This window comes from Pinus tabuliformis, chromosome 4_2 (assembly GCF_031772625.1).
Source record: "Pinus tabuliformis cultivar Carrire ecotype Pingquan chromosome 4_2, CPIR1, whole genome shotgun sequence".
Taxonomy (NCBI): domain Eukaryota; kingdom Viridiplantae; phylum Streptophyta; class Pinopsida; order Pinales; family Pinaceae; genus Pinus; species Pinus tabuliformis.
The window spans coordinates 171,929,612-171,942,108 of NC_142304.1; the positions used below are offsets into that span (position 1 = coordinate 171,929,612).

Below are 12,497 nucleotides of genomic sequence, written 5' to 3' on the forward strand. Positions count from 1 at the left end.
TATCTCGAAGCCTCCAACATCTGATGCTAAAGATATGGCAGAATGGAGAAAGTGTGTGGCAAAGGCGAGAAGGATTATCCTAGAAGGAGTTCGAGATCATACTATCTCGAATCTCCACAGTAAGGAAAATCCATCTGCAATGTGGAAGGCATTGACATACGTGTTTCACAATAACAGTGACCACAAGAAGCTGGCATTGAAATACAAACTCAGAAAGATCAAGATGGAGAATGGTGATATAATACCGAAGTACTTGACCAAGTTCACCCAATGTCGAGATGAGCTTGGAAGTGTCGGTTTTACCGTTGCAGAAGATGATCTCGTGAGATTAAAATTTCTAGGACTTCCCAAGAGCTGGCACAACTACCGTGACTCAGTTAATGGGAGGGAGAAGCTACCAGAGTGGGAGAAATTGTGATCCGACTTGGTGCAAGAGGAGATTTGGTGGAACACCATAGATGGATCCTCATCCAAGTATGATGATGAGGAGAATTGTTCCTTAGCTGGAAAGGTGAAAAAAGGGAAGGGGAAGTCATTCCATTCCAAATCATATTCTAGTCAGGGCGATAAGAAGAGGGGCATGTCGAAAATTAAATGTTTTCACTGTCACGAGCTAGGAAACTGTGCCACAAAGTTCACACAGGAAGGCTGGTAAGAAGCCCTTAGGAGGAGCGGTAGGTGAAGCTCTTGCTTCACAATTCAAACTGGATTTCACCCTCATTGCTTGCATGGTGACATTGATGATGGGTAGTGTGTGGTACCTAGATAGTGGAGCCTCATTCCATATGACCGACAACAAAGAGCTCTTCAGTAACTTGGAGGAGAAGGACCTCCAGATGCACATCGAGATGGGAGATGATGGGAGGTATAGCGCGACTGACATTCGTACCGTTACCTTTCAGAGGGTGTCTGGTTCTCCCCTCACATTGAAATATGTCATGAATGTTTTGGGTTTGACTAATAACTTGGTTTGTGTTGCCATGTTGGGGGACTGTGGCTACGATGTGATATTTAGTAAGGGAAATACTTTCCTTCATCACGTAGCCTCAGGACAGGTGAAGTGGATCGAGGTTCGAGTGAAGAACCTCTACAAATTGGATGTAGAAGATTGCACTGCTTTGAACACTAAAGCAGAGAAGGTGCAGGGCCGAGACATCAGTGAGTTGTGGCATATAATATTTGGTCACTTGCACTAGGGAGCTTTGAAGATCACGCAACAAATTTCTACAGGACTTCCCAAGGGTACACTAGAGCAGAGAAGCACATGCAAAGGGTGTACATTGGGGAAGTACACCAAAGTTTCCTTTCATGACAAAGACAGTTGAGCGCAAGAGATCCTTGATCGAGTTCACTCAAATGTGTGTGGACCATTCTCAATGACATCCATGGCTAAGCACATGTATTATATAATATTTGTTTATGATTTTTCTCGTAAGTGTTGTATTTTCTTCATGCAGAAGAAAGATGAGACATTCGCTAAATTTTGTAAATTTAAAGCACTTGTCAAGAAAGATATTGGCAGGAAAGTTACAACTCTTAGAAGTGATAACGATGGATAATATGTGTCGAATGAATTCAAGAACTTATGTGCATTAGAAGGCATTCAACGAGAGTTGATAACACCTCATAACACACAACAGAATGGGTTGGATGAAAGGAATAACAAAGGTATTATGGGAGAGACACATGCGATGTTACATGATTAGGGCTTACCGTTGCACTTGTGGGTTGAAGCATGCAACACAATTGTTTACTTGAAGAACATAATCCCTCATCGAATTCTCGGGATGAGTACACCAGAAGAAGCTTTTTTCAGGTAAGAAACTAGATGTGGCACACTTCAAGATCTTTGGTTCATCTATTTACTATCATGTTACTAAGGATGCATGAAAAAAGCTAGAGCAAAAAATTGAGTTAGGCATATTTGTGGGGTACATCAATACACTTCCCAAACATTGTTTCTGATAATGGAGTCATACTCCTCAACCATGGCATCAACCCACACTGGTTGCTGCACTGCTTCCTTGAATGAGGATGGCTCACTCTCTACACTCTCGCTCATAAAAGCCATGTAGCCAGTGTACTGATCTAGTGATATCCTCTACCTGCGATGTGATGTGGGTGCTCCCATATTCTCTTGAGCGTCATGCAACAATCTGTCAGCCTCTCTGGTGTGCTTTATCTTGTCTGTGGAAGTCTCTTCATGAGTGGGTGTTTCCACTCTCTGCTCCTCTGCATGTGGTTGCTCCACATCATCTTGAGATTCCTCCTTTGGAGCTAAAAGCTCCTCATTTGCATGTAATTGAAGCTCCCTCTCGAGGGAACATCTCATGGCCTTCTCTTCATTGAACTTTACATCTCTACGAACCACTGTCATCCTGTAGGATGGCGGGTACACCCGTCCCAAGATCAACAAACAAGTAAGTGGTGAGTTCTAAATGGCTTCACAAGGTAAAGAAAGCTGCATATGGGAGTGTGGAGAAACACAAGGCCAAATTTGTGGCTAGAGGGTTCTCTCAGGTGGAGGGAATTGATTAGGATGAGACCTTTGCTCCTGTAGCAAGGTAGTCATCAATCAGATCTTCTAGCACTGTCAACGCAAATGGGATGGAAGATACATCAAATGGATGTAAAGACAACATTCCTCAACAACCTGATTGAGAAAGAGGTGTATATTAAGTAGATGGAGGGATTTGAGACCTTCAACAAAGAGTCGCATGTGTGCAAACTCAAGCGAGTGCTGTATGGACTAAAATAAGCACCACATGCTTGGTACACCAAGATTGACAACCATTTCACCGGGTTAGGCTTCACCAAAAGTGAAGCAGATGCAAACCTTTACCATATTGTGGTTGAAGGTAAATTATTGATTATAGTATTATATGTCAATGATTTGATTTTGACAGGTGATAAGAAGTTGATCAAATCTTGCAAAGAGGATATTGCAAGAGAGTTCAAGATGAAGGACTTGGGGCTCATGCATTACTTTCTTAGTATGGAGGTATGGCAAGGAGATGAGAAACTATTTGTCTCTCAGGGAAAGTATACCAAGGAGATATTGAAGAAGTTCCACATGGAGAGTAGCAAACCCATGGAGACTCCTCTAGCTGGTAATTAGAGGGAGGAGGATGCTACTTCAGGTGAAGTAGTGGAGGCTACTATTTATAGATATCTTGTGAGTTCACTTATGTATTTGGTGAACACATGATCGAACATGTGATTTGCAATTAACCAACTTACTCAAGCCATGGTTAAGGCAACCAAAATGTATTGGAAGGCAACTAAACATGTGTTGAGATACCTCATAGGCACCACTCAGTTCAGTAGCAGCAGAGTACATGGCTGTTAGTTAAGCAACTTGTGAGGCTATCTGGATGAGGGAGATCCTTGTTGGGTTGTTTGGTTGGCAAATGGATCCAACAATTATTTACTGTGACAATCATATTTGTATCAAACTCTCTGAGAATCTAGTTTTTCATGATCGGTCCAAGCATATTAACATCTAGTATCACCATCTACGAGATTGTGTGCAGAGGAGAATCATGTTGCTGGAGTACATTCCTACAAAGGAGCAAGATGCAAATATTTTGACAGAGGCATTGTCAATATGCAAATTCGAGTTTCACAGAGGCAGGATTGGGGTAACAGATAATCCCTTTCTTGTTGAGAGGGAGTGTTGAAAAAATGCAACAAGAAAACTTGAATTAAATTGTAATTATATTCTCATAGCAACTTGTAACAATTAACTAAGTTAAGTTGACCTAGTTGGCTTAGTAAATCCGAGTTTGGAGTCTAGAGTCATGTAGAGTGATCTCTAAATTTTAGGGGCCCAGGTTGAGTTCTTATTGAGTTGTAATTATTTAATTCAGTTTATTTGAGTTAAATTCAGTTAAACTATTTTTGACTGATGGAGGAATTGGTGAGAAGTCAAGTGAATTAAATTGGATTTAATTCACATGCAGTGATAAATCTGATAACTGATAATTCACTCATAAATAACTCATGCATGCCAGTTCTGAGAAAGACCTAGTTGAGATTAAAGTTAAGGGACAATGTAGTATCAGTTGTAAAATCATCTAAACTAAACCGATGATGCATGCAATCAGAGGAAGGCCTATGGATGGATTGCGTAGTTATGAGTGAGGAATTTCCCAATTAAATATGGGCTAATTCCCAAGGCATAAAGAAGTAAGAGCTTGGTAGACAACAAATTTGGCTAAGTATTGGCTTGAGCTGGTTTGTGAAGTAATGAGATAGATTGTACTTGTGCAGAGATTGTTCGGGTTGAACAAGCATTGTATTTTCTTCTCAAATCTCATGATTAATGCAATATAAAGATAGCAAGGGTTTTTAGCCATGGCATTCCCCAAAAAAATTATTGTGTGATTGAAATTCTTCCTTTTCTGCTTTGTGATTTTATTGATCAATTTTTGTTTCTGCTGATGAGTAGAGTAGATTCAAGTCAATTGTTTTAGCATATTACAATTTACAATTTGAATCTACAAGAAATTTCTATAGAATTCCTGAACATATTACTTCTTCTTTCTACCTAACTCTTTCCCCCATATACCCTTACGAAACTTCTCCATAACAAAATTCTTTAACTCCTTGCTATTTGTGGGACATGCATTGAGGTAAATATTCTATTTTTGCATCGATTTGTTGTTTTGTCTTATCCATAATTTCTTTCTTTCACTCATACTTCATTGAAGATAACTTTTGACCATCTACCTACTCCCATTTGCTCAATTCTTTTTAGATACCTTATAAGACACACCATAGAAATTGCTTCGATGGGAGCTGCTCCTGTTTCACTCAACATTATCTCATAAGGAACCAAACTTTTTATTTTGAACTTGTTCATGATCAAGCATTTTTGGATTTTCTCAATTTGTTCCCATTTTGAAACAAGGACGCTGCTAGCCCACAATTCACACCCATACAATATAAATGGACAAACTAGGAGTCCAAAAGAACTTGAAACATTTTCCAATCCCATTACTCTGCTTCTCTACATCTATTTTGAAGTGCATATAATGTTTTCCACCCTCCTAAAATTCTCTTCTTTTTGCAGTCCTCCCAATTAAGGTTGTTGTTGAAATCGATCCGAGGTACTTGTATTCATTTACTTCTTCAAGAATGTTGCCTTCAAAGAAGAACATATGCTGGCTTTGCTTCCTTTTATTAGAGAAAATCATTATTTTGATCTTACTGGTATTGACTTGCATCCCCACTGCTTTACAAAAATGCTCAAGAGCATATAGTTGCATCTGAAATGCATAGGCCAATTTAATAATCAATACAAGATCACAAACATATAAAAAATGAACCACAGTTGCTTGTTCGAAACGTGTCGGCCAAAAAATTCTCTCATATAATTTCTACCAAAAAACTTTATTTAATATAAAAAATGCTTAATCGTATGATACAAGGTCCTACCACTACCACTACCATTTTTAAATAATTACATATAACCCATAAACCCAAGTAAATAAAAAAAATTTAAATCTTAAATCAATTAATATATAATACTTAATTTTTATGAATCGAGCTCCCTGAAAACTTATATCTTTTTAATTACAAAGATAAAATAATCAAAACCATATAAAATAATATAACCAAAATATTTTAAAAATTTCCATATATATATATATTGTAATAATTAAGATATTTATAAAACCCAAAACATAAATCTCATACACCCATTTAATATGTAACTTAATTGGGTTATACTATTTAATCATGAAATTACAACACGTGGCAATATCAATGTTTCAACGGCCCCGCTTTGTACGTATCCGATAGAGAATGAACAGTCACGTGTTTTCTGTTTGCACATAGCCCAATAAAGAAAGAAATTACGATATAGCTTTCATTGATATAGAAACAAACACTACCCTACCGGAAACAAACACTACTGCGAGCAAAAGTCCCACAGGGCAAAAGAATCATTGCAATTTATGGTATGATTACGAAAGGTTTCCACACAGATTGTATACAGTAGAACTGAGCGAGGTTTATGAATTTCAAAGAGAGGCATGGAGGCAACAATCCCCATCGCCATCTAACATCAACTGAAGAGGCAGAGAAGAACATCAACACAAGATTAATTGATGTGCGAAATTCGACACTCTGAGATCCATATTTCGTGGCGCCATGGGTTCAGGTTAAGCTGAAGTTGCTATATCTAAGTTGCGGGCATGTTCGATGACGAGTAACAGTGTGATCGCAGTGGAGTCTTGCGGGGTCTTTTCACTCGTGGTTAGAATCTGAGAGGCGGGAAAGTGGGGAAAGAAATGGTGAGCATGATTAGCAGCAGCTTATTGGCGGTGGGGAGAATGTCTCTGTCATCGTGGGCGGGGGATGGAGGCGGAGGTGGAAGTGGAGGGCAATTTCTATGGGCGATGCTGGATGCGGAAGATGTGAGTTTTGGAGGCTTTTGGTGGTGGATCGACGCAGGTGTTTCTACTATGCTGGTATTGTTTGCGGGGATTATGTCGGGTCTCACCCTCGGCTTGATGTCCCTTGGCCTTGTCGATCTCGAGGTCCTTCAGAGGAGCGGTACACCAACCGAGAAAAAACAGGCAGGTAGGTCTCATCTAATTCCAAAACTGTTATTTAATTCGTGTCTCAATTATATTTAGCTCCTCATGCTGAATTGGCCTTCGGAGCTAGAATTTGGAACATCTCACGGCAACTTTGATGGAGATTCCTTTTTAATTCAAAGCAGTATATATAATCTGTGGCAATGTTGCAAAGGTTGGATTCGGGAATAACTCGGCGGGGTAAACATCCGACTTACTTGATAAAATGGGAAAAAATGGTGGAAAAGCTTGGGAAGAAATGGGAATTACTTGACAAAAAAATCGATAAGGATTAGAAAGAGCAAAACATTTGTCAGGGTTATTTTGGAAAAATTCAAAAACATGATGCGAGCATAAATTTCTGATCACTTGTGATTTTTGCCCAATGACACGCAATGTTAAGTCTCTTGGGATGACGAAGAGAAGAGATTCTGGAGTTATGATGAACACTTCACCCAGCCCTAATCCAATATAATCCTTGAACATAAATATCCATAAAGAGAAGTGAACTCATGCACAAAAAGAATAAGATAGATGGTTTTAAAATAATTTTAATTTATGTTATGTATTTTTAAATTTGGTTTTTATCACTTATTCATTTTATTTATTGCTTTTTATTGTTTGGTTAATTCAATTTGTCTTTATCATTATTTTAGTTTAGGTTTTTCCTTTGACTAAAACAATTTATTAATAATAATAATTTTACATTTATTCATTAGCTATTTATCAACTGTTTCTTTATTTTAAATATGTTTACTATAAATAAGATTCTTTTAGTCAAAACTAGCTGTTATATTCTAACAGCTAGTAAACTGATCTCTACATCTATTTATTTCATGCCATGATCTAGTTCCTCACCTTGTCCTGAAGATGAACCACACTAGTTGGTTCGAAACGTGTCGACGATATTTTCTCCAGTGTGATTATCACTGAAAGATTTTTTCCAATCTAGTTATGGATCACAAAAGCCTAAGTTCAGAAGATAGATGGTGTCTTTTTTGCAAAATAATTAATCATTAGCCTAGAATTATTCAACTTTGGAAGAAATGCCACCATTGAATTGCTCGACATTTGGGAGAATATGATCTTTGATCTATCCATTTGATAGAGAAGTGTTGTAAAGAGGAATGAGTACAAGAGAGAGGATATAAAAGTGAGGAGGCATCTAATGATCCAACTCAATACAAAAGTGGCTCGATAATTTGTTGGAAGAATGTTGCCTCCAAACTAATTATCATCTAGGAGATTATGATGCTAAATGACCCATTCGGAAAATAAGTGTTGGAAGAAACATCCTTGTACCATATCTATATTTTTTTGGGCTTATTTGGCAGTTTGTTATTGTAAACATTATACATCTACTATAGATACTAGCTTTAAAATACTATAAAATTGTATCCTTCCAAGGAAGTCTATTCCATTTTGATTAGTGTCCACCCAAAAAATGATTGCGTAAGGTTGAAAAGGCTTTGGAAATCTTTCTTAAGAAGAGTGAGATACACTACATTGGAGAGCGTATTTGCTGAAGTCTTGGGGGGAGTGAGGTGTTGAGGAGAAGTAAAGAAGCGACCCTATACACAACAATATCTTCAATGGTATCCAGATAGAAATCACTCCACAACAACCTTCTTTAGCTTTTACCTCTTTCAAAAAATTCTTAGAACTCTTAGATTTACGCATTGCGTGGCCCTCTCTATCACAAGAAGACATTGCCATTGATTCATTGCTGATTTGGATTGTGCATTTTGGTTGGGCAAATTGTTTGCTATAGTACAACTCTCAAATGCTATGCTTTTTTTGTTGGATTATTATATTACTCTATGTGTTCTATCTAATTTCTTGGCTTTTGCCTTGTGTGATATGTGGACTATTCCTATAGTTAGAATTAAGGATGTTTAAATTCACTTGTATTTACCATTCAATCTAAACACAATAGGTTGCTTCTTGAATAGATCACTGTGAGGTCAATTGTTGAGGGAAACCTCACGGCCACAACAATGTAACTAGGCGTTGGATACTCTATTTTGTTGAGTTAATTGGAGTCTTTTTTTGTTGTGTTCATTAATATCCAAAAAGATACTTGTTGATTCTAATTGGGAGCCGTGAAGAGCCATTGTGTTAAAATTGGAAACTAGGGCCAAAGTCCACCTTGGACAACTCATATGATGGAGATGATATTTTTATTGGATTCCTCTTTCCGAGAGGTGCAGGATTGATCTAAATATCATCTCATTCTGACAAGTAGAGATGGAATTATGAATTTATTTCTTCTATGGACAAATTGTCAAGGTCGGCCAGAAGTCTAATGTAGGCTCATGAAGCCCAACAGATGTGTCTCTTCATCCTCAACGTTGTGTATATATAGAGGAGTCATTTTCTTCATTTGGTCACTCATCCTCACTCATCTTTCTCTCTCCTCCCCTCTTTGGCTCGTATAGCAAACAGGAGCAACTCTTCTTCTCTATGTGTTGACTTGGGTTGACTAAAATTGCAGGCTGAAATTTCATATTTGTTTTTGGGCTATTATAGGGATGTTGACCAGTGTTGACTAAGGGTCAAACTTCATCTTTTGATTGCGTTTTTCAACCAGGAAATTCGTTTTTCTTAGGCTGCAGCTCTTGGCACAAAAATCGAGGTGTTAGCAGCTGTTTGACCAGCGTTGACTTCAGAGCCGTTGGCCGCAAAAGTTGATTGTGCATTGACCAAGTTTGACTAGATTTTTCAGGATTGTTTTGGGCTGATTTGGACTATCCCTATAGGCCGAGTTGACTGGGTTTGATTGAGTTGAATTGAAGGAAAATTTCTGCTGATTTGACCAACGTTGACTCTCTAGTTAGGGCATCCTGTTGATTGGATTGTTTTGACAGTGTTTGGGCAAGTAAATTTTGTATATTGTACTCTCTCTCTCTTTGCTGAACTTTTGAAGAATAATAAGAAGATTTGATCAAAGGGTTTTCCCCACATTGGGGTTTTTTCGTGGCATCTGCCAAATATTGTGTCTTCTTGGCTTGTCTTCTGTGTATTGTTTATGTTCTATTTGCTTTTACTGTCAATGTTTATGTGATTGCTAATCTGGAAATTGATATTGGGCTAATAAGAAAATTGAAGTAAATTGCTCTAAAGCATAGAACATACCATTGTTATATAAAATTAACACATTGGCCATGACTATAAGTAATGTTGTGTATTATTGTTATTCTTTTTTAAACATGAATAAGTAATTTTTGTATTAGAAATAGGTTGTATTCAAGCTAGACAATGCAATAATACAAAATGAATATTCTCTCCTAACAAAAAATAGCATAACTATCAAGTAGTATGTGTTAGGTACAAAAAGATCGAAATCATCCTTCACAAATGATTGCAAAAAGTTTCTACTAGTATAGACTCTAAAAAAGACACCTAATATTAAAAATGTGCTCATTGAGGGACTCAATGTCCATGTCTTCAATCATTTGATGAAATATTTCCTCTTTCTTGAGATCACGAGAAACAAAATTGATTAACATTCTATAGTTTGAAGCAGTTAAGTAGGAACCTTTATTGAGGTTACATACCACACTCCTTAACATTGAGCATTCATGATTCAACATTGAGGACTTGGATTTGCATTGTTTTGTTGCACTAGGGTGTCCATGACCATTGCATTTTGTGATACACATTGATTTTCATTCTCATTCTCATGTACAATAGTTGTCATTGAGAATATAGATGTCTTGTTATTATTAATGAAATTCTCATGCTCGTGCAATACTTTGTCTATTTTGAGTTTCCCTATAATCCATGTCCCAAAATCATTCACAATTCCCAAATAGGGAGTAGATAGTAAAACCCAAAGGATTGATTCCAAAAGGATGAGTTACGCTTTTCCAAATAGTTGACATAACAAGCACCTAACAAGTCAAAATGCCAACTCAAGAGGGATTACACAACAAATGCAAGATAACACAACACAAGCAGAAGAGATACAAATAGGAGTGGACACAGGCGGTTAGTCCAAGTGTCCCTTCTTGAATTCATTCAAAACTTGGAAATTGTTATTCAAAACTTCCATCAACAAGAGAAATGAAATGAAATTTTAACGTCCATAAGACTAGATATAGTCTATGGGACCACTAGCTTCCCTGCTTTTTGCCTTTTACAATTCAATCCTCTTATTATTCAAATTAATGATGAGTTGACCCAACCTTCTAACAGTCCCCTCACTGAAAAGACAATGCCAAGGAACTGATGTTAACATACTGCTGTAACTGTCTTTGATGTCTTTGAAAGCATCACATTCCAAAATGAAATGTTTTTCCGATTCCACTGCCCCAGAGGTGCAAAAAGTACACACCTGTTCTTCCCAAGCTTCTTTAGGTCTTTTCCATCGACCTGTTTCGTGTTGAAATTTGGTACCGGAGGACAGGTGGTTCTCTTAGGCTTTGATCTTTGGCCTAGGGAAAAGTGTCCAAAAGAATTTAATTTTTCTCCTAAAGCGACTTTATAATTTTATAAAGTTAAATCTAATTTAAAAGTGACTTTAAGTGATAAAGTTACTAAGTCTAATTTTAAAGTGACTTTTATAAAGTCAATGAAAAATTAGAAAGGAAAAGTGACTTTGGAAATAAATGACTAAGTGGGTTTTTATTAAAGTGGGGTGAATTAAAAAATAAAAAGTGAGATTTAAATGAGCATTTAATCTCAGCCTTAGATCTCAATCTATTTCAGCGATTGGATTTAGGGATCACCCAAAAGTCACTTGGGGTTAGATTAAAGGAGGAAAATGTCATTAATTCTTTCATGAACAGATTGAGAGAAGGAGAGCAAGACAGCAAGGGAGATTTCTGGACAGTGAGCTGCGGAGTATTAGTAGCGGAGTATCAGCAGCGGAGTTTTAGCAGCGGAGTATTAGCAGCGGAGTTTCAGTAGCGGAGTATCAGCAGCGGAGTTTCAGCAGCGGAGGAGTTTCAGTAGCGGAGTTTCAGCAGGGCGGAGTTTTAGCAAGTCTGTACAACGGAGTTTCAGCAGGGCAGAGTTTCAGCAAGGCTGAGTTTCAGCAAGGCTGAGATAAGTTGTAAAAGTTTGCTTGTTGATTTTTGCTGAATATTTCTCTTACTGTAAAAAGGCATTTTCCAGAAATAAAGAAGAGCTCTCAAACTGGTTTTCCCCAAGAGTTGTAGGGGGTTTTTCCAGGGTCACATTGACCAAAAATCTCAGTGTTTAAATGTGTTTTAATGGCTGTTTATTACTGCTGATTTTTATTTCTGTAATTTCCAGCATTCTGTAAAATTTCCAGAATTTGTGTTTTCAGCAAATTTATTTTTTCCAGCTTGTTAAATGTATGGTTATGGGAAAGAGCATTTAACTATATGGGAGAAATAAGGAGAAACTGAAAACCGGGGTGGGAAATGAGAAATTTCTACATTTCGCACCGTAGTTGATGCGAGTTAGTTCTTAATTGAGCAATAAGAATCTTTGCTCTCCATGGAATGCTAGCTCCAATGTACTCTTTTTGTTGGAGATCACAAGTGGGGTTGAATTCTTGAACATAGTACTTCTTCTTTCTACCCAACTCTTTTCCCCATATACGCTTACGAAACTTCTCCATAACAAAACTCTTTAAATCCTTGCTATTTGTGGGACATGCATTGAGGTAAATATTCCAGTTTTGCATCCATTTGTTGTTTTGTCTCATCCATGATTTCTTTCTTTCACTCATTCCTTCATTGAAGATAACTTTAGGTCATCTACCTTCTCCCATTTGCTCAATTCTTTGTAGATACCTTATGAGATGCACCATAGCAATTGCTTTGATGGAAGTTGCTCATGTTTCACTCAACATTACCTCATAAGAAATTGAACTTTTTATTTTAAACTTGCTCATGATCAAGCGTTTTTGGATTTTCTCAACTTGCTTCCATTTTGAGACAG

At 37.4% G+C, this 12,497-nt stretch overlaps 1 protein-coding gene across 1 annotated transcript in view; it reads left to right on the forward strand.

Annotated features, from left to right (window-relative positions):
- The first annotated feature begins 5,890 nt into the window (after positions 1 to 5,890).
- LOC149168731 (DUF21 domain-containing protein At4g14240-like) overlaps positions 5,891 to 12,497 on the forward strand; it is a 337,091-nt gene continuing 330,484 nt past the window's right edge. Inside the window, exon 1 of the mRNA XM_089428391.1 lies at positions 5,891 to 6,588. Within this exon, the coding sequence (XP_089284517.1) occupies positions 6,297 to 6,588 (292 nt within the window). The 5' untranslated portion in view covers positions 5,891 to 6,296. The remainder of the gene's footprint in view (positions 6,589 to 12,497) is intronic.